Consider the following 21,513-nt stretch of genomic DNA (forward strand, 5'->3'; position numbering starts at 1 on the left):
ACCACCCTCATCGGACTCATCTCTGGAGAGGATGAGTCTGCCTACAGGTGGGAGATTGACCACCTGGTGACCTGGTGCAACAGCAACAACCTGGAGCTTAACGCTTCAAAGACAGTGGAGATGGTTGTTGACTTTAGGAAGAGCGCAGCCCCACCCGCCCCCATCACCCTGTGTGACTCTCCAGTGGACACTGTGGAGTCCTTCCGTTTCCTGGGCTCCATCATCAGCCAGGACCTCCGGTGGGAGCTGAACATCAGCTCCCTCATCAAGAAAGCCCAACAGAGGATGTACTTCCTGAGGCAGCTGAGGAAGTTTAACCTGCCACAAACAATGCTGGTTCACTTCTACACTGCCATCATAGAGTCCATCCTCACCTCCTCCATCACCGTCTGGTACGCTGCTGCCTCCACCAAGGACAGACGCAGACTGCAGCGTATCATCCGCTCTGCAGAGAGGGTGATCGGCTGCAACCTCCCATCTCTTCAGGACCTGTACTCCTCCAGGACCCTGAGGAGAGCCAGGAAGATCGCTGCTGACCCCTCCCACCCCGGACACCATCTGTTCGACCCCCTCCCCTCTGGCAGGAGGCTGCGGTCCATCAGGACCAAAACCTCCCGCCACAAAAACAGTTTCTTCCCCTCTGCAGTCAACCTGACAAACTCTCACTGACACCCCCCCCCCGAACACTACCACAAGCTATACAAGCTATACGTTATATTAACGTACATCACCCCTGTCCCCACTGCGTTACATTAACGCACCCACCCCCTACTGGACACTTTATCTGGACACTTTACTTTACTTTATTCTGGTCACTGCACTGTTGTTATTTATCTTATCTTATTTTTATTCTTATTGTTATTTTAGCTTTTATATTCTACTTATTTGTTATCAAAACAATAGCACCTTCAGACCACAGCAAATTCCTTGTAATGTATGTTACTTGGCAATAAACAGTTTCTGATTCTGATTCTGATTCTGATTATGGTTGTCGGTGGACAGATTTCCTGAGATGTCCATTGAATGGGAGCTAGGAAGAAACACAACATATTCTACATATGGAATTGATAAAAAAAAAAAATCTGATTAACAAATAACTCTTTATTGGCCCCATTTAAATATCATCTTAATATTAACATTGATAGATAGGTAGAGCGTAGGGGTGTAACTAATGATTATTTTCATGATTGATTAATTGTTTAGACCCCATCACAGATTCCCAGACCCCAAGATGATGTCTTCAAATGATTTGTTTTGTCCAAACAATGGTCCAAGGCCCAAACCTATTAAATTAATGATGATAATACAAATTTTAATCAAATCAAATTTGAGAAGCTAAAACCAGTCATTTCGGGGAGGAGAAATACAGTCATTTTAAGATGTTTGTTGCATAATAAATGACTTAAAACTGTTAATCGATTATACAAATTGTTCGCTATTCATTTTCTGTTGATCGAATAATCGTGGCAGCACTGATAGCTGATAGGCAGATAGATAATTTGCCTGGAAACAATGGGGCTACCTGAGAGACTAAACTCAGGCCAAAAGAACACGTCACCATAGAGGACACGCCCCCTGTGGCCGCGACCTATTGTATCAAAGAAGCGCGTGTATGTATCTTTGCAGCCTCGCGCCTCCTCTGTGTGCTCGTTCCGCATTTCAGTAGCACACACAAGCTAACAAGATGTCGAGGGTGTATATCGGAAGGCTGAGCTACAGAGCTCGAGAAAAGGACGTGGAGAGGTTCTTCAAAGGCTACGGAAAGATACTCGAAGTCGACTTAAAAAATGGGTAACGTTGAGGCTCTTTGTCGATTTCCGATGTTGTTGAAGTTAATGTCTGCACAGGCCGCACCGTGAGGATAACGTGCGGCCAGGGCCTAGGTGATCGCAGCAGGCGCGGCCTGCTAATGCTAGCTAGCTTGCGGTCAGTAGTTTTAATATTTACAAACGAAAATCGTCGAAATGTGATCTACAGCGATGTCTTAGTTTTGCTAAAGTGTTTATCTTCTTGTTGCAATACTAAAGTAACCTTTAAGGTCCGTGTTTGTTCGCCTCGCCGTGTTCGCGCTATCTCGACCACGGTGAACTAGCTAGCTAATGTTAGACGTGGCAATGTCACAGGCCGCTGTGTGTATTGCAAGCTAATAATCAGCTAGTGCAAGTTTAGGCTCACCCGTGTCTAACGTTAGAGTGAATTTACTATAATCGTGCATGACTTGTTGTTGTAAATAGCAATTGCAAAACCAAACAGTTTCGGTTACATACACAACCTTCCTGTTAATGCTATCTTCCGGTTAGCTTCTACATTTAGATGTAGAGGTTACTTCGTTTTTACACAATGCAGGATCTTGTGTCTTATTAAGTAGTTCCTTTATCTGTATGTAGGGCTACAAAAGATGATTTATTTGTCGAATAATCTGACTTATTTTCTCGATTAAACGTTTGCTCGTTAAAATGTCCATCACTCCCAGAAAAAGCTCATGGTGGACATCTTCAAGTATCGTGTCTGTCTTGTTATTAAGATTGGGTCAGGGGTAGTTTTACAGCAGCTTTAGTTGCATTAATTTGACTTGAAGGTGCAGCGTTTCATCTGGGATCTATAGATTAGTCAGTACCTTTTAGTCAACAGCACTGAAACGGGGACCGCTGCTTTAGAATATCTCTCTTAGGATGTGTGACATGGCAGGGGCCAACATTTGTCCTTCCTGGCTATTGTGTTTGACCAGTTTGTGCGAACCCACTATTTTTGTTGAAACTCTGTTAACATGTTCTCTTCTTTTGCAAAGGTATGGGTTTGTTGAATTTGATGACCCCCGTGATGCAGATGATGCTGTGTATGACTTGAACGGCAAGGAGTTGTGTGGGGAAAGGGTCATTGTGGAGCACACCAAGGGACCCCGTCGCGATGGAGGTTATGGTGGCAGAAGTAAGTGTTCAATAGAGTATTGTAATTATTTCACATGAATAATGTCATTGATGGGGGATTTCATTCATTACAGGGGACCATTAATCTAAATTTCAAAGGGGCAAAATTTTAAGCTTGTCCTTGGTGGCTGATGTGCATTCAATTTATATCCTAGTATTCGTAATATAAATTGTAGGGGTGACACTCTGATAAAGGTGGATTGACTGTGCCTGATACTTTTCAGGAACATTTTTTGTGCTATAGATGGTACCTTGAGCTGGGTGATGTTGTGATATAGGACAATATATTGATTTTTGTTATTGAAATACTGTGATATAGCAAAAACATTTGTCTTTTCCTAAAGAGCCAAACGCAGACGCTTATAATCCCGCAGTCGCAGACGCTTCAGGTGAGACATCACTGTAATTATACATGACTTCCTGATGCATATTGATGTGTTTCTAAATATAGCAATGATACATGAGGTTTGGGTGCTCATCACAGAATGACCTTACAATGCAAAACAGTGTTTCATATGCAGTGCTTAAAAAATGCATCAAAAAGGTGATGGGATATTTTAATACCTTTTTTAAATATCAGTATCTGCTGAATTTCTGAAAACATGGAGGTGGGCAGCAACTAAGAGGTCTGGAACCAGGCTACAACAATAGCGTTAAAATAGTCTTGTAGAAATAAGTAAAAATGTAATTTAATTTTGGTCAGTATCGCCCAGCTCTGCTGGTACTTAATCTCTATTCCTGATGACTAAACAGAGTCTATCCTCCTTTTGGGAAGTTAACTTGCGCAACATTAAACTCAGTTGTTTTCATTTCAGTTATTTATTGTCTTTGAGTCGCACACACCCATTCACACCCTCCATCTTAATTCCATCAGGTTTTGCTGTTGTTCTGGTCTCAATAAGTCCTCCAGGTTTTCAATGGCCTGTTTAACATATAGGCATGTCTCAGTTTCTGGATAGGGCACTCCAGAGCTGCAATTTAGTTTTATATTGTCTTGCAAATAAGTTGGCAGACGGTGTACCTGCAGCACTTAACAGTTTCTTGCCAACTGAACAATAGGCGTGGGAGGAGATCATCAGTACATAACATGATTAAATTTGTGTGCACCAGAGCCACCAATGACTTGGGAAAATATCCTGGATTTCCATATCATGGATTGAAAATGCAGTTACATGTGTATATGTGATGGGGAAATGGCTTACTGATGGAAAGGATATAAATGTCTTAATCTGAATAATGTAAAATAACTATTTGATTGTCAAATATCTTGTAATCTATTGATGTCATAGTCAGTTTTTTATTTTATTAAAAATGATTGTCAATTTAAAGGTAAAGATTTAACAAAGAACCTCAATGTTTTAATTGAAAGAGTCCTTTGCTGACTGCCTGCCCCTATTGCTGGCCATGGTGTCCCCCCTTTCCAAGAGTGTGGTTTGACCATTCTGGGCCCCTGGGCAGACCAAAAAAGGGAGCCATTGTGAATGAAGACCGCTTTTCCCATTAGGCCCAGGCCGGGTGGTGAGGATGCCATGGGGTTAGGAACAGATGTGGGTTCAGCTCTTATAGGTGCCTGAAAAAAGAACATGTTTTGTAACAGTGAAATGTTTTTAGATAGGATAGCTTAGAAACTTTAGTTCACCGTAAGTACTGCCACGATCAGTTAAGTTTTTTTGAATTTGAGTTTTTATTTATTTAGAAAATAGGCCTGTTGAAATTTTACCAAAATTAAATAAGTTATAGTTGTATTACATAGGTTTAGGCTTTTACATAAATATTTATAAATATTTTATAGAAAGAAATGATTTGGTTTAATGAATTTTGTTTTATTTTCTTTTTGTAAGTCTTTTTTTCACCTTTTTGCTTTTCCCCTTCTTTGTTTCCTTTTCCCAAGTGAATATTGACATATTTTAGTGTGTAGCTTGGAGTTTAGTATAAATGCACCATCTCTGTTTCTTTTTGGTCCTCATTTTTTCTGTCCTTTCCTTGTTACCTTAAAAGGTGGATATGGGCGCTGGGGAAGAGACAGATATGGTCCACCGATAAGGACAGATTATCGGCTCATTGTTGAGAATCTTTCCAGCCGCTGCAGCTGGCAGGACTTGAAGGTATGTATTGTTTTTATTTCTTCTTCTTGCATAACTGTTTTACGTGTTAAGGAAGTAATGTACAGCCTTTTAAGTAGTACACCAGTGTTATCATTTGTCTGGTTCTTGAGAACTTTTAAATTTAGAAATACAATGCATCAGAACTGTCAGACCAGTTTCACAAGATTGATGGAAGATTTGAGAGGAATAGTAGAAGATAATAACTGCACGCTGCCAAGTGCTACTGCCCTTTTTCCCTTTGAGATTGTCTCATGTCTTAGATTTTTCATGAGCGTATCAATTAAGTCACTATTTTTCCCTCTGACCGGCATGTGTGTTTCCGTTTCTCTAAAGGACTACATGAGGCAGGCAGGGGAGGTGACTTACGCTGACACCCACAAGGGCCGGAGGAATGAGGGGGTGATAGAGTTCAGGCTCTACTCGGACATGAAGAGGGCTCTGGAGAAGCTTGACGGCACAGAAGTGAACGGTAGAAAGATCCGGCTCATTGAGGACCGCCCTGGAGCCAAACGCAGACGCTCTTATTCTCGCAGTCGCAGCCGCTCCAGGTGAGACATGACTGTAGTTTTACGTGACTCCCTGATGCATGTTGATGTGTTTATAAATATAAGCATAAGGAAGTTTAGCCGCACAGCACAGAATGTCCACATGCAGCGTGACTGTTGCTAACTGTTTCTATGTGTTTTCTCAGGTCCCGCTCCAGGAGCCGCAGGTCTCGCAAGAGCCGCAGCCGTAGTGAGAGCAGCAGCCGCAGTCGCTCCCACTCCAGGTAAGAAACCGAAAGAGGGGAGATTATGCTAAATGTTATTTCGGTGGTGAATTGAGCCGCCAGTAAACAGTAAGAGTAAACTAACTTGTAGAAGCTGTTGAACAAGTAACTGATCCATATGGGGGTGCATGTTTTCGTGCAGACTATCTCCCAAAAGCTGCTGCATGCTACATGGGTCACCTTATATTTTAAGCTTTAAGATATTGGCACGGTGTTCCCAAGTCCAGGAAAGTGCACTGGTGTACGTGTAGCCTATAGCCAGTGAATATTCACAGCTGTTGTTTTGCCACAGTGGATCTGGGCTGATCTCTCTCTCTCTGTGCACTGATATTTCATCTTGTCATAAAGACATGGCAGATGTCAGAATGTAGTAGCGTAAAGAGTAAAGTCCAGTGTGGACAAGTTGAGCACAGCAAGGAATAAACCAACACTAAGTTCTGGTCTCCGGTTTTGTCCACAGAGCTGCTTCCCGTTCCCGCAGCCGATCTCGTAGCAAGAAGAATAAGGTCAAGAGCAAGAAGGAGGAAGAAGAGCGCAGCAACGGTGCTCAGAAGAACAAGGACCGCAGCAGGAGTCGCAGCCCCAAAAGCAAAAAGAATAAGAAAGACGGGAAGAAGAGCAAGAAGGACGATTCCAGGTCCAGATCTCGCTCTTGCTCCCGGTCTCGTTCTAGATCAGGAATTAAGGATCGCTCTAGGAAATCAGGCTCAAAGGGCCGCGAGCCGCCCAAGAGCGACGACGAGGGAGGCGAGCCTGAGAGGGGCTCTCGCTCCCGTTCACGCTCCCCTGTTGAATCCAAATCCAGAGCCAGGTCTAAATCAAAGTCCAAGTCCAAATCCCGTTCCCCCTCACCTGCCAAAGCCCGCTCCCACTCCCGATCCGCCTCCCGTTCAGAGTCCCGCTCCAAATCCCGCTCCCAGTCTCGTTCTCGCTCCCGTTCCCGCTCTTAGTTCAGATTTTGGACTGTTTGTCATGAGCCCTTACCCCAGTGTCGCCCCCTGTCCTCCAGTTACATTCCCCAGGCCCCTCAACACTACCCCCGCCTCCTGTTTTTGATAAGTAGCTGTAGAATACCAGGCACTCTTGCTCAATGTCTTTTATGCACACGCTTCTCCATTTCATTTGACTTTTACTCTACATATTTTTTCATTAGAGCTGTCTTGTATGGAGGTGTTTGTAAAATAACAGGGTGCAAACTCAGTTTTATAAGTTTAAATGATGGTATGTGTCTTAGCCTTTTTTTAATCAAATGTAGAAGCATACTGTTGTCAAAATGCTGGGTGGGAATATGTTGTAACATCTCCTCACCTTTTTGTGAAATCCTTGTATCATTTTATTTCAAATAAAAAAAACGCCTGTTCTGCATTTGTCATTGGTTTTGGGTTTTTTGTTTAATATTGTAACAGATTCAAAGTCATTGAGGTTGGTATTGATTTTAAAGTTCGGCATGATATTAGAGTACTTCTGTGGAACAGTTGGGAGCAAATTTCTCAGAGGTTTGCTTTCCTTTTGTCTGTATACACAAACTGGAATAGTGTATTCTGATAAATGTTTCTAAATGTTGATAGATTTCATGAACTAAAACTGAGGTTTTACATGGTTACTATTGTTATCCTGCTTAATTGTAAGGGAGATATTTTACAAGGATAGTGATATTCTATTCAACAAATCTAAAGACCAAAACCAAGAATGGAGTATTGCCCGAGTCCAAAGACTGTTGTACCATTGTTGTCCACACTTTAGCACTGGGTAACATGTGGCTTCATAACCATGAACATCAGCACTGTTATGTTTAATATGGGTGGCATAATTACCAAGTGTGTATCAATCCATGGCTGAAAATAGTCCCAAACAAATTCACTCTTTGCTCCTGTTTAGCAATGTTAGCCCGGTTTGTTAAGAAAATGTAGCTTTAAAAAAATTACCCGTTCTTTAAGATTTAGTATTTCAGTAAGAACTAAAGGGCTTCGGGCTGAATTCATGGGACACGTGACCATATCCTTTTAACTAAATAAAATATTTAAATCATGGTTAAATGTCTAAAACTAAAACAGTCTGCTGAAGATGTATTCCAATTCTGCAGATCAAAGTAAAAATACAAAACACTTGCTGGCTTTAAATTGTTTAATATAAAACTGTCATTTTGCTTTTTCTGGCTGCTGGTCAGTTTGCTGTGGTAATGAAATAAGAAGCAGTTTCTAATATAGTAAAGAACTAAAGTACATTGTGTCAAAACCTGTGCTTTTAACTCTTTCAAGTGTCTGTGCCCAAAACAGGTGTGACAACTACGTCTCTTACTGTAAATACAGTCATTTTATAGTGTACACTTGGTATAAAACATTTAATGACAGACAAACCGTACTTTGAGGAAATGTAACAGTTCATACAGTGTCACGATGCTACATCCATCACGTTTCAACGTTTCGCCTCCTCCTGTTACCATATAAGTCAGTCCTGGTCCTTCACACACCAGATGTGCAGCTCCTCTTCATCTCCCCGTCTGTATGAGTGCATGCAAGCAGGTCAACAAAGCAGACGGGCTGATTCCAGGCAGGTCAGCAGTCTATCCAGATTATGGACCCAAGACTGCCAGTGTCAGTCATCATCCTCCTCTGAGGAGGAGCGCATCACCCCGCCGCTGTCGTCACGGTAACACCGGGCCAGTAGGCGCAGCTGCTCCAGGGCCTCCTTGTAGTCGGCCATTTCGGGCCCCTGGGAGAGGAAGCTGGGGGCCACGCGGCGGATGTCGAAAGCGCTGGCACCACGATGCATCTCAGACAGCCACGAGCCGAGTGCAGGTCCAGACTGGAGGGAAGTCAGGACGGGTACAGAGGAGACCACGGGGGACGGAGCTGCAGAGATGGGGAAGGATTTTGCTAAAAACCATCAAATCCAAGTTGAAGAAAAGTTGTTCGAAGCTACAAAAAGTGAAATAGAAACACAGTACAACACTTACAGCCAGGCGGGGGAGGCTGGCTCTGCAGGAAGCCCTCAGCACAGAGGGACTGACTGAATATCTGAGGGAAAGGTGGCGTCAGCTTACTGGGACTAGACAACAACTGCAGAGCCCTGTGAGAGTGAAGACGGAGAGGGTTATAATATATTAAACAAGGTAAATGATTTGTTAGCTCACAGCATGCGACTGTGGGGGGACTCACAGAGGAGCTGTAGGATAGAAAGATCTGATGTAGGAAGCCAGGACGTCTTCCCCACTGTGGAGGCTGTGCAGAGGAGTGGGTGGTTTAGTCCCTGGAGCCAGAGAGCTGATGGAAAGGAAATGATGTCAGTTTTAATGTGAGACTTCTAAAGCCTGCGTGTTTCTACAAGCCGTCTTCTTTCTTGATAATTTAGTAAAATGTAGACAAAAGACTGCATCTTGATATCTTGATTTGTAACTCTGTTGACTTCATGCAACTGTGTGACTTGTATGTATGTAAGCTAAAAACAAGACAACCTCTTTGTTAAAACCCTCTGAAGTCCAGGTTCATTTTGGTTCATTTTCAAGTTCATTTTTGTCTCTTTTTTTTTTTTTAGCACCTTTTAAAAGTGTCCCCATCCAACATGCATTGTGTCATTTTTGTCAGCACAAACGCAGCTATAAGTCTGACTTATCATTTTGTCAATTTAACAAAGTATAAAGCTGCTAGGAAAAATACAAGGAAAAAAATATAGAAATGTACAAATCTTTAGTGATAATCACTCAAAATATTAAAACTGTTCAAGGTTGTAAACAAATACTGTATCACTGTTTGTACACACAAATACAAAATGAAAGAAATGCAACTATAATATAGTCTATTTACTTGTAAAGTGATTTTTTCCCCCAACTTGTTTTACTGCCTGTAAATCACTGAAAATATTAATAAACTTTCATCAGTGCTTTCAACTGGTTTTCTCAACATGATATATATATATATCTATATATATCTATATATATATATAGATATATATATATATAAAGTTATGTTACTATTAATAAACATGGTCAGTGTTAAAGTTTAATACATCAAATATTTATTCATAAACTTCTGACCTGATTAGTCTCTGGTCCTCGAAGCCTTTGAGTGTCGCCCACTGGCCGTAACATCGACCGTCGCCAGATTCAGAGCAAGCTGATAAAGGTTTCCAGGGCGGCGCGTCTGTGCAGGCACTCAGGGCGTCAGGGAGAGAGCTGCCGTGCATCATGGGAAAGGGGACGGCGCCATAAGCAGCCACCACCTAGAATTCAAATGGCACCTTAAGCTCAGAGCCTTCTCTATAGAGACAGTACAGTATCCAGCAGCAGTGAGTCACCTTTCTGCCAGATACGGCCAGCGCGTCTGCCACCTGCCACATGGGGACGCTGTTGTTCCTCAGCCTGTAAGGCACAGTGAGGGCATCCATGGCCAAAGCCAGGACAGCACTGGAGTGGTACCACAGTGAGGGCTGGGCCAGAGGAAAGACCGTGACAAAGAGATGTCGTTTAACAAGATCAATTTTACATATATTTACACATACAGGAAGGTATAAAGTCTTAAAGTGTCCTTAATCACATCTAAACTATAAAGCTTTTTTAACTCTAAACACATGGTTTAGTGTTGTGCTTTATCGTAATCATGTTTCTTTAAATTTAATTTATAGGTTTAATTTACATTGAATCAAAACAAAGTCAGATAAAATGCCATAATAAGGCATTAAAAAAGGTCTTAAAAAATATAAAATCTGACCCAATGAAACTTGATCACATATATTTATTAAACATCTCTTAAGAAGTCTACAAATAATAATATGGTTATTTAAAAAAAAAGCTCACATCACAAGTTAGGAGGGGGAATGCTGTGGGAGAAGAGGGTCGTCTGCCTAGTCCACCACGCAGGGTCAACGGGCAGAAGAAGGAGCTGTTATTGGCCAAGTGGACGGTCCCTAATGTGCAGTTTAACTGGTGGTAAAGGTCCTTCATTGGAGTCTGGTTGAACAGAAAGGACACCATAAGTACAGAAGCCCATTTAGAAAACATCTACTTTTACACAACCTCTCACAAAACAGTAAGGGATGAAATAGCCAGAGAGTTTGTAACTCACTGAATTTGGGTGACTGACAGGTGCTAAACCCCATGTCAGGATGCCTCTTCCGCCATAAGAGTCCTGCAGCATCTCTGTGACCTTTGACCCCAGGCCTGCAAAGCCGTCAGCAAGGTCACACAAAACCTGGAAACCCTGAGAGGAAAACAGGAAGCAGGATGAAGTTTTAAAATTAGAAAAATAAAATATCCTACATCTTTTTATCATAATACGGTGTAAAGTAAATTATTTATTGGGATAAAAAACAACAACAATGACTTACCTGAAGGTAATCACACTCTTCTACAAAGAAGTGCAGTTTGTCCTCCAGCTCCTCGAGCACAGACCCCTGCAGGAGAGCCTCTCCCTGGCCAAAAGCCTCCAAACGGTGAGCCTCCCTGGACACCAACAAATACAAATATGAAGCTGTGTTGAGACTCATACTTAACTCTTTGAATAGAACACAATCTATCCTTTAAACATGTTTAAATAGGGAGAAAACGTTAAAGATCTTTTAACAATTCAGTCCACAGAGAGCAGGCTGTGATTCAAGCACAAATCTGCGTGAAGCCTGACATCTATTGGAGAAAAGTAGGTACTGAACTGTCAGTGAAGAAGGAATATGAAGTTGTTAGCTTTATCTTGCTATGAATTATTAGTCTGGACTCAGTGCTTTGGTCATATGCCCACCGCCTTGTGCTGTACTACTCACTATAATACACAACTCTTAACATGTGCTTTCGTCTTCCCTTGATGTTGTTTTCCCTTATTAATTTGGAATAAAACTCTACATCTCCAACTGAATCAGTCTTTACGGTGGAAAATTATCATGAAATCAAATCCCAAATCTTTCCCTCACATTTGTCTTGACACTCACCCGTCATGGTTGTACTGGTGGATGACAGAGATGGTGCGAGGGTGCAGGTGGATCCTGAGGAAGTCGGACCACACCTTCACGCTGCCCTCCAGCCTGTAGCCCTTCTGGACTCGAGCCAGCTGGCTGTTCACAGTGTCCACGCTCAACGCACCTGCTGGTGGGAGAGTTTTCAGAGCGGTCACTCGAATGTCATGCAGAGTTTACGAGAAGGTTTGTCAAGGTGTTTCTTACCTGAGCACCGAGGCTGGGAACCTGAATAAAAGTCTGCTTCAGCCAGGATCTCCCCTTTCTGGAGACAAAAACAGCTGTCAGGATAAGAAACTGTTTGAATTTGCAGAGACAGAACTAACAGAGCAAGAATGTTCAGAGGCAGTATGGATGCCATCAAGCTAGTAAACTCTGGCTGTGGTGGATACGATTGCTCTCTCTGCCAGTAACCTGACATGATTTGGTCCTACCTTCTTCTGAATATCTACTTAGCTGGTAAAAAGAAAGCAAATGTAGCTGGAAACTTTTGTACCCAACAAACCTTTAGAACGATGAAAACTATAATGCCTATAATTGTATTAAAGCTTTAGAAACTGCACATTAAAGTGATCTTTTGTCGTCTTTTGATTTGATGACTTAAAAGCAATTAATACTATGTCAAGAAAGTTATTCAAATACAGACCAGTGAAAAGACTTTTCATTATGCAAACAGCTCTACACAGATGCTTGTGGTTGTGGCTGCTTAGACACCATTATTACAAAATGCTTTAATTCCTCTATAAATACTCACATCCAACTTGTCCAGATCTTCAAGAAAGGGGTTCTTCGCCAGAGGACTTTCTTCATGCATCATGAGGCTTCCCTCCCTGCCAGACGGAGCACATTTTTATATCACTGAGAATTGTCAATATCGGTCAAAAAATCTTTAATATAGAAGGAAACTTTGTTGGATCTGATATCCATCAAGTGAGTAAGCACTGAAAGGATTGTTGCTGTTGAACTTGCACAAAATATAAATGTGTAACAGCAGGTTCCAAGCAAACAACAGAGTGTCCTGTTTCACAGAAAAATCACAATGACAGTGACGAAATCTGTTGGGCCTTAAAATGTGCAGTAATGCACATATAGAGACTCTCTTATTTACCATGTGACAGCAGAGGTGTCTTCGCCAGCGTCATACAGACTTCCCTCCTGCCGTAGAGTCCGAAGACTTCCTGTTATAGACAGAGAGTGTGACAGGCAGGTGATTCATCACACACATCCAAGTTACTGTATGAAACCGTATCCATTTAAGGACTTTGAATGACAAAAAACAAATCTTTGATGAAGACATTAAAGTAGTACACTAAATAGGAAATATCTAAATAAACGTTGTTCTCCAGCACAGCATTAATAACAGCACATGATGGAAGATGTTACCTTTGAGATCCATGGCAATGAGGCGAGGTGTGTGGGTGACGTGTCCGCCCAGAGTCTGTCCTTCACGAAACACGACATCACTCTGGATCTCATCTGGCGGCGTCTCTGGGTCGTATGATAAAGACGCATCCTGCAAACAAAGACAAGCCCATCGTCATTTATCTGTCACAGACCAAAAATACCGCAACACATTCAGCTGCATCTAAGAAGAAATGAGAGTGAGATATTGCCATCAAGGAGGTGCAGGGAAATGTATTAATCGAATCAGCATCGAAATATCAAACATCAAATGTGAAAGTACTCTCAACAGTGAAAAGAAAAGAAAATCGACTGAAAACTGACAACTCAATATGCCAAGTATCTGATAAGGCCTGCAGATAAAAAGTCATAGTTTCTGGGATAGCTGGTTAGACAGATTGCCGTGGAGCATTGTTAAGAGTGCTCATGAACAAGGCTGTAAATTTCATGTACATTTATTCAGAACATGTGGTTCTATAAAACGGAAATCATAAAAACACAATGAAATCACTCACACTGCATCAATAATAAGGATGTTGTGAGTTGTGTTGTTTTCTGACAAATGTTTCGTCACTGCAACAGGTAATTTTGGTGTCTTGACAGTTCATGTGGGCTATAACACAACAACTACCTTTACAGGACATATTCTGCTGGATGCAGGAGGGTCACAGATGTTTAACTCAATCAGTATCAACATCTCTATCATTTAAACAGCGGCCAACTCATATATTTATCTAAACTTCATTAAGTTATCCTGTGAGGTGATTAATCTGTATCTTCTACTGGAGAATCTCACCACTTTCAGTCTAAAAAACTGTATTATCTGATCACAAATAGACAGCTGACATGACACTAGATAATTAGCAGCTTTAGCATCATAACCTCTGGTGGCTAACGTTACCTTTGTGTTCTAACTCCTGTGTGCCAGCTTAATTATATCGCATGTCCTCAGTGTGTTGAAATGACCATGAAATGCACATTAATGGTGCTGCTAACATTAGCTATCTCCATTGCTCAGAGCAGAAACTGAGTGTAGTCTCTGAAGTTTGACAACACATGCAAAGCTAACGCCAGCTAGCTAGCTTTAGCCGCTACGGTGTTTCGCACCTGTAAATTCCACCAGTGAGTCCCCACAAAGTTTGAATAATGTCCCAACTGAAGAGTGATGACTTCTCTACAAAGGCTGCCCATCGTGACGGAAATCAACAATCACGATCAAATATAAAAGTCTCAGTTTTAAACATGATGGCCATGTTTGGAAATGACAACACTGAACAGCGACAACCTAATAGATGTTGTGCCCCGTGTAAACGTGCTTCTGTGATTGGCTGAAAGAATTGTATGAAGAAATGTGATTGGATGTACAAATGACGTATGCGTTAAGTGTGGTTTCACCGTGCCGTAGCTTCACGTGCGGTCCCGGTAAGCTAGTCTTCTTCTGAACATGAAAGATTCATAAGTATTACAAAGTTTTCTCAAATTAAAATTAAAAAAGGCGGTTTTATGTACATTTTTGATTTAATACGTAGATGTCCGAATAAGTTACGCAGATTCGATATAATACATAATATATGAATATTTTTTGCTTTTACCGTCAAAGAAGAAATTGTTGGATATTTTACTACTGACAATATTATAAAAGCGATTTGAATAATTTTAATTCAAAAGGTCAGAACAATGAACTTTAACTTTAATCTTTACTTCTTTTTAGTGATATTAAATTGATCATAAAGACATTGTAATTATATCCTCTTTTATTCACTGATTGAACTGTTATGATAATTGAGGGATTCATATATTTTTTTTAAAAAATTTTAATGAATATTTTATATAATTTCTGCTGCCTTTAACTTAAAATTATCATAGAGAAGTAAAAATATTAAATATATTACTTTTATATAAAAATAATCAGAGAGAAATAGAAATAGTTTGCTGTAAAAGGCTCCTCATGCAGGAAAACAATACTAGAAACATGAGACACATCAGATTTATACACAAACTGTATGAGAGCTGATCCTGTAAGACTGTAACAGCTGACATCAGGAGTCTGATTCAGGTTTATTAACACGGTAAGAAAAACGTGAACCAGGCAGCTTCAGCAAAACTGTGTGGAGAGTTTTCATGTTGTTTTTTTCCTTCATTATTATACTGTAGTATCTTTCAGATTCTCCTCATGACATACATTTTTGTTTGTAGAAAAGTGAAACAGTCCCTGTGCAGTCTTATGTGTTGCTTTCAGACCAAAGTTTAAAAAGAAGTTCAAAATCAGTTACCATTTGTAAAAAAAAATTGGCAGAAATTAAGACACAATGACTTTCAAATACTGACCGACTGAGCACTTGAATATGTTGGTTTGTGCCTTAAGTGCCTTAACAACAAAAAATGTTGTTTATTATTACTATAGCATCTTTATAATTATTCTGATGATGGGGAAAATGGTTTACGTGTGTTGCTTTCAGCTGATAAAAAAAATCTCTTAAACACATGCACATAGTGGCTTAAAAAGGCGAAGATGACTTTCAAACAAGGGTGTAAACATACACTTCATTATTGATCGTCAGTGATTTTCAACACACGTGATGCTAAAACATGTTTGTTTTTGTCTTGTGTGCCTTAACAAAAACATATGTCATTGTTATTTGTTGTTATAGCATATTGTCTTTGAATTTATTCTTATGACACAAGTTTTAGTTTGTGGAAAATTAAAACAATCCTGGTACAGTCTATGTTTTGCTTTTGACACAAGTGAGACATTTCAAAACCTTCCCCGCCTGGTTTTAATCTTTTAATATGTGAAAACAATGGAGGCCATTTAGACAAGAGGACTTCCCTTTTAATAGCTGAGTGTCTTTATTTATGACTCCTTTAAACCTTTTTACACAGGTGGTTTTGATGCAGAAAGCAATGGATAAACAGACTGTTTGATCTCAGGGTTTTACATGTTACCATTGATCTTGGCGACTAATGGCTGAAACCAGTTCTTCAGCTCCTCCATCTTCTCCTCCAGAGTGGACCGCAGGTCTTCGGCGGTTTTCTCGAAGCGCTCCTTGACGTCCTCAGCTGTGGTCTGAATCTTGTCTTTCATGTCCTCCACCTGCGACCTCAGCAGATTATTGAGGGTGGTGATCTTTGCCTGGGCGTTGTCGCTCACTCGAGCAAAATAAGGGTCGAAGCGAGCCCTCATGTCCTCCATGTTGTCAGAGGTGCGGGACTGAAGCTCCTCATAGTAGTCGGCAACTTGTCTGAGAGAAGGACAGAAAAGTTTGAACTGAGTGAAGAATAAGACTCGAAAACACCTGATTCATCACATTGCTTCAGCATTTAGTATGTTGTAAAGAAAGTGTTAGAATATATCGTATAACTGAGAGTATTCTTGTCCTTTACTTCAGAAGATGTACCACACCCACAGTGTAAATACTGCAGACATCATTCTTATAAAAAAGTATGGAAATGTTATCAACAAAATGTACAAAAATAAAAGATAAAAAATTACATTATGCAAAGAATGTTATCTATATCTATATATCTATAAAATACAACATAGTTCCTATAAAAAACACTGAATACTGAGTGTCTCAATCTTGATAAAGATCAGCGGACTGTGAAAACAACAAGGACAACGACTGAAGTAAGTCCAGGATCGCTCTGTTCCTCACAAAGTCTGATACAGTGGCTATAAAAGGTATTCATGTTATTTATTGTTTTACAACATCAAATCAAAGTCGATTTAATGAGGCTTTTATTTTTCCACAGTCCACCAACCTTTATCGAGATGAAGACAGGCATTCATTTAATTAAGAAATATTAGAAAATAGGAACTAAAAAAAGTGGCAAATTGAATCACATGAACAACTGAATCTTTCTTTTTTTAGGGAGCAGACGTGCTAAGATACCCCAAAAAAGGATATATAGGATATTTGTCTCATGAGAGGTAACACCCAAAAAAGAAAAGCCACTGCAACTAACTAATTATTTTCATTATCGATTGATCTTCCATTTACTTTGGCGGGAAAAAAATGCATTATAATTTCCTAGAGCTCAAAATCATCGTCTTCAAAATCTTTGTTTTTGTCGACCAACAGTCAAAACGCAAAGATATTCAGTGTATTATATATATATATATAAATATATATATATATATGAATATATATAAACCAAAGACAAGCAGCATATCCTAATATTTATGAAGCATGAATCAGAGAAAGTTTAAAGAAAAATTATCGATTAATTGTTGCAGATTCAGTTTACTTCACTTACTATCAATATTGCTTTATGGGAACAGATATTAAAAATGGACAATAAAACAATAAGACAATATTAAGTTGTATTAAAACATGTATTAGTACAAAGTGTGTCTGATAAGTTCTTTAAGATCCTCAGGAGAACCCAATAAAACTCAATAAAACAATTAAAAGCTGTTCTGAGTTTAGTTGGTGAAGGTTAGTCGTGATCCTCTAACTGGACAGAAATCCCCATCAGCCCTCATGAACGCCTCTCTGCTCCGGTGGGTTTCGCTCACCTCTTGATCTCCTGTGTGTCCTTGCTGAGGCGTTTGTTCAGCTTGCGGGTGTAGGCGGAGACCCGGACCCTGACGTCATCCACGTTCTGCTCCACCATGGTCTGCAGCTCCTGGCTGTACTTGTCCATCTGCTCCCGGGCCTCGAACATGTGTTCGCGGAGTTTGTTGGCCAGCTTCTGCAGGTCTTTGCCCAGACGCTCTGCAGCCTCCTGAGTGTAGGGGGCCAGCTTGGTCTGCACGTCCTCGTTGTACATGGCCAGCTCAGACATGCTGTCCTGGATCAGGGTGCTATTAGGGGGGCGAGACAGGTGAGTTTAAGGATTTTATTGGTGTTTTTGTGAAGCATTTGAGATCCAAAAGGGGGTCAAGACTGAAATTAGAGCATACGTATTCAAGATGAAAACAGGGAGTAAAAAGCTTTTTATTTGTAAAATGTAAAAATAATGCTTTGATAAGTCGCAGCAGAGATGTAGATCTATCTACAGGCGCTCTGTTTTAACTGAAAAATTGAGTAAAGATTCAATAGTGGCTGAGACGAGACCAATAAAAGTCCACATAAGAAGTCAGACGAGTGGACTTGAGCCTCCTTGAGTCCCTGCAGGATCAGCTGGGGGCCGAGTGTGTGTTGTGTAACCGAGCAGACGTTTAACAGCAGTGTGTTGTTGATGATGCTTTCGTCTCAGTCTGACAAAATACTCTGTGACAAGTAAAAAATGTACTGAAATAAATGAACAGTGTAGTTTGTGGTGCTGTTGAACTGTATTGGATTATACAGACAGAGCTGATATAAATGGGGTGGACAAAATAATACAAACACCTCTCAGTATAACACACCGCAAACCGCAGCCTCCAAAACGATCATACAGTTGAATCAACACTAATCTAAAAGATCAGTGTACCTAATAAACTGGCAGCTGAGTGTATTTCGTCATAGTTATAGTTTCTAGCTGTCAGGGCTGGAAGACGTATGCAGATATTTAAGTAGCAATACCACAAAAATACTCCATTATAAGTCAAAGTCCTGCATTCAAAATATTACTTGAATGAAAGAAAGGAGGTATTATCTGCAAAATGTACTAAAATGAATGTTGGTGGCTGCACACTGAGTATTAACTGAGATACTAATAATGATGAGTGGGAACCAGTTCACCTCCAGTTACAGATTTTGCTGGTTTGACCGCACCAGTTCGACGAGGGTGAGCGCAGTGATCTGTTACAGTATTGTAAGTGAGTTTAAAACGTTTCCTTGAGCAGGTGGCGCAGATTAAAACATTAATAATATTACAAATAAGTCAGACATATGATCAGTAGACGAAGTGCAACTGAGTGTGTTGAAGCAGGAGAATATTCACATAGAGGTCACAGAGGTCAGACGCAGATGCCCAGAACGTTTAATAACATCACCGTGACGTGAATGAACTCACTCCAGTTCTCTGCTGATCTGGGAGCTCTTGATGTCATTCACCACTTCATCGGCCTTAGAGTTCAGATCCGTGAAATAATCCTGCAACCTGTCGACTGCGACCTCCCAGGGTCTCCTCCCCTCATCCTGGAACAAACTCCTGGCATGGCAGCCTGGTTTGGACAGAGACAAACATCTCAAATGTTCACGTCTAAATACCTGTGAATCAACATATCACTTCATCTAAGGATTTCTCTTCAGCTCTAAAGGACAAGACACTTCACAAAATCTGGGACCTGCATTTGGACTACATGGGCACTGATATCTGAGCTGAGGGATCTGGTCTGGAAAAAGGACTCAGATCTTAAGAAACCACTGAAGAAACTGCTCACAAGCTCCTTTTGCTTGCTAACGTGTGAGAGCTTTCGGGGGGGGGCAGGCTTCTGGAGTGCTGAAGAATTTCAAAATAGAAAAACTAAATGAGTTTCTTTCTTTATTTCCTCCTTCCTTCCTTCCTTCCTTCCTTTTGTTACTGTTTTTGTTTATTTTTCCTTTTTACACATAAGTCAACAGTATATGTATTTGCCCTTTCCTTCTTTCATACCTCTGTTATGCCAAAAAAAAGTTCAGTAAAAATGCGAATAAAATCAAAATTAGAAAAAGGTTCTATGTTAAGTAGAGCTCACCTGAGAGGACAGCCAGCACAAAGATTACAGCAAAGATCTTCATGATGATCAGAAATAAGGACACCTGGAATATCATATAATAAAAAGGTTAAAATGACCTCAACACTGACATACTGTTTACTTTCAAAAAGCTAACATTTAACACAATTTAATTCAAAAGACCTTTTTCAACTGAGATAAAACATTTTAGTCGTCTGAATCTTCGATTTTTAAAAAAAATTAAACTCTTTATACATCCAGTTTAAATAAACATAAACATTGAAAATACTTTGACACAGTTAAAAACATACTTGAGCGACTACAAGATTTACAGGAAAGGTGTGTGACTTACCTCTGAGATCCTGATCTGTGACGTCTGTGAGACCGGCTGAGCTTGTCACTCAGTATTTATACAGTTTAGGTGGCGTTGATGCGATCCAATAAATGTCAGGAGGATTGCTGACCTGCGTCCGAAGTTCTCAGCATGAACTGTGTTGTTGTCATCTTTTATTGCTGTGTGTGTGTTATTTTGGCTCCACGTCGCACGCTGAAAGTACAAGCACGCAAGCACAGGTGAGAAATTAGAAACACCCAAAATACCTGATCAGAGTTTATATTGAGGTTAAAGCCTCTGAATCACAAGTGGAATTGTTTGATTTCAGTACTAGAAATGTAGTGCAGCTCCTTAAATAAAATGTGATTCCGTCTTCTTCCCACTCGACTGCAGTTTAAGTGTAAAAAAATGTGACTGCACCATCAGATAATCAAAACAAAAACCCCACACACAATGCTGTTGATAGCACAACAGCGAAAAGGCCAAAGGTCAGTCTTGTATCATGTCATTGTCCAGCTGATCTGGTTCATAGTCTTCTTTAACAACCGCTGCCTGCATTTGTCCGACTTTTATAAGATGGGAAGCTTTCCAATAAACTTCCTTCCACACAGAGAGGGGTAATCAATGAATAACTTTATCATTTGTAAGTGTGGAAATCAAATCAAATCAACAAACAGACATGAGGCATTAAATACATTAACAGCCATCAGACAACACATGAGTGCTTTCAGTGCATTGATGTGTACAAGTTGAATGTTTTTGTTGTTGTTGACGGAGGCCGTGGTTCCTGACCGGGCTGGCAAAACAAATCAAAAGGGTTGTGAGATGATAAACAGGATATAAAAGCAGGAAAATAACAAACGTATTCCTCACAAAATCCGAAATCCAAAATTTTTTCAGACTTCAGACTTCAGACTTCTTTTTCTTCGAGTGAATTACGGGATAATTTGATATCTTCAGGCCTCTAAAAATGTATTTATTTAACCGAAACAAGAAAGTGCAACCAGGTGGTAAGTAGATATTGCTTTATTTTGACAGGTCACATGCCAATAATCAAACAATGTTTTTTAGTATTTGAACATTCTGGATATTTGCTTCAAAATGGTTGTTTCAAGACTTTCTGGTGAGAAGAGGTCAAAACTCTAGCAACATACTTGCAGTATGCAGAACAACTTTATCGTAACTTTATCCTTTCATCCTCATCCTCATCCTCATCCATGACCCTGATGAAGGCTACAAGCCAAAATGCGTTTGTCTCACAATAAAGTTACTAAAAGTGATGCTTGAGTTTTGACCTCTTCATGCACCTTTTGAAGTAGGCGAAGTTGTGTTGGAAACAAGACTTTTTGGTAACACACTGGTATCATCATCATCATCAAGAAGTTAATGTGGGAAAATTATCTAATTATTATTTTTTTGGACAAGCAGCAGCTGAAACTACCCTTCAACTG

General features: G+C 40.3%; 3 protein-coding genes across 7 annotated transcripts; 1 reads left to right on the plus strand and 2 right to left on the minus strand.

Moving 5' to 3' along the window:
- The first annotated feature begins 1,655 nt into the window (after window positions 1-1,655).
- Window positions 1,656-7,166, plus strand: srsf4 (serine and arginine rich splicing factor 4). Of its 5 annotated transcripts, none has more exons than XM_070921268.1 (7): window positions 1,656-1,791; window positions 2,789-2,928; window positions 3,272-3,316; window positions 4,926-5,032; window positions 5,366-5,580; window positions 5,724-5,801; window positions 6,262-7,166. In XM_070921268.1, exons 1-7 carry the CDS (start codon window positions 1,685-1,687, stop codon window positions 6,749-6,751), a joined length of 1,182 nt encoding a protein of 393 aa, XP_070777369.1. In that variant the 5' UTR covers window positions 1,656-1,684; the 3' UTR covers window positions 6,752-7,166. The 5 variants fall into 5 exon arrangements, with proteins under 5 accessions (XP_070777369.1, XP_070777372.1, XP_070777371.1 ...); XM_070921271.1 differs by lacking the exon at window positions 3,272-3,316 and having other exon boundaries at window positions 6,262-6,467; window positions 6,609-7,166; XM_070921270.1 differs by lacking the exon at window positions 3,272-3,316.
- A 745-nt stretch (window positions 7,167-7,911) lies between these two features.
- On the minus strand, window positions 7,912-14,348 carry msto1 (misato mitochondrial distribution and morphology regulator 1). The gene is made up of 14 exons (XM_070921718.1): window positions 14,250-14,348; window positions 13,125-13,254; window positions 12,850-12,919; window positions 12,496-12,571; window positions 11,949-12,006; window positions 11,718-11,871; window positions 11,124-11,238; window positions 10,862-10,996; window positions 10,594-10,746; window positions 10,095-10,226; window positions 9,835-10,019; window positions 8,960-9,064; window positions 8,758-8,870; window positions 7,912-8,653 (listed from the first exon to the last, which is right to left on the minus strand). Exons 1-14 carry the CDS (start codon window positions 14,331-14,333, stop codon window positions 8,397-8,399), a joined length of 1,767 nt encoding a protein of 588 aa, XP_070777819.1. The 5' UTR covers window positions 14,334-14,348; the 3' UTR covers window positions 7,912-8,396.
- Window positions 14,349-16,077: 1,729 nt separating this feature from the next.
- apoea (apolipoprotein Ea) lies at window positions 16,078-19,792 on the minus strand. The gene is made up of 4 exons (XM_070921637.1): window positions 19,750-19,792; window positions 19,086-19,236; window positions 17,662-17,949; window positions 16,078-16,384 (listed from the first exon to the last, which is right to left on the minus strand). Exons 1-4 carry the CDS (start codon window positions 19,790-19,792, stop codon window positions 16,078-16,080), a joined length of 789 nt encoding a protein of 262 aa, XP_070777738.1.
- Window positions 19,793-21,513: the final 1,721 nt, after the last annotated feature.

The sequence above is a fragment of the Enoplosus armatus genome, chromosome 16, assembly GCF_043641665.1.
Source record: "Enoplosus armatus isolate fEnoArm2 chromosome 16, fEnoArm2.hap1, whole genome shotgun sequence".
NCBI classification, from domain to species: domain Eukaryota; kingdom Metazoa; phylum Chordata; class Actinopteri; order Centrarchiformes; family Enoplosidae; genus Enoplosus; species Enoplosus armatus.

Bases quoted from the DNA above. Each gene is read 5' to 3' on its own strand.
- srsf4 (XM_070921268.1), top strand. From the start codon at position 1,685: ATGTCGAGGGTGTATATCGGAAGGCTGAGCTACAGAGCTCGAGAAAAG. The intron at 1,792-2,788 runs GTAACGTTGAGG...TCTTTTGCAAAG, and splicing joins GAAGTCGACTTAAAAAATGG to GTATGGGTTTGTTGAATTTG. The intron at 5,033-5,365 runs GTATGTATTGTT...GTTTCTCTAAAG, and splicing joins GCAGCTGGCAGGACTTGAAG to GACTACATGAGGCAGGCAGG.
- msto1 (XM_070921718.1), bottom strand. From the start codon at position 14,333: ATGGGCAGCCTTTGTAGAGAAGTCATCACTCTTCAGTTGGGACATTAT. The intron at 12,920-13,124 runs GTAACATCTTCC...TGTCTATAACAG, and splicing joins CATTGCCATGGATCTCAAAG to GAAGTCTTCGGACTCTACGG. The intron at 12,572-12,849 runs GTAAATAAGAGA...TCCGTCTGGCAG, and splicing joins GACACCTCTGCTGTCACATG to GGAGGGAAGCCTCATGATGC.
- apoea (XM_070921637.1), bottom strand. From the start codon at position 19,792: ATGAAGATCTTTGCTGTAATCTTTGTGCTGGCTGTCCTCTCAG. The intron at 19,237-19,749 runs GTGAGCTCTACT...TGTCCAAACCAG, and splicing joins TGTGCTGGCTGTCCTCTCAG to GCTGCCATGCCAGGAGTTTG. The intron at 17,950-19,085 runs GTGAGTTCATTC...CCCCCCTAATAG, and splicing joins CAGATCAGCAGAGAACTGGA to CACCCTGATCCAGGACAGCA.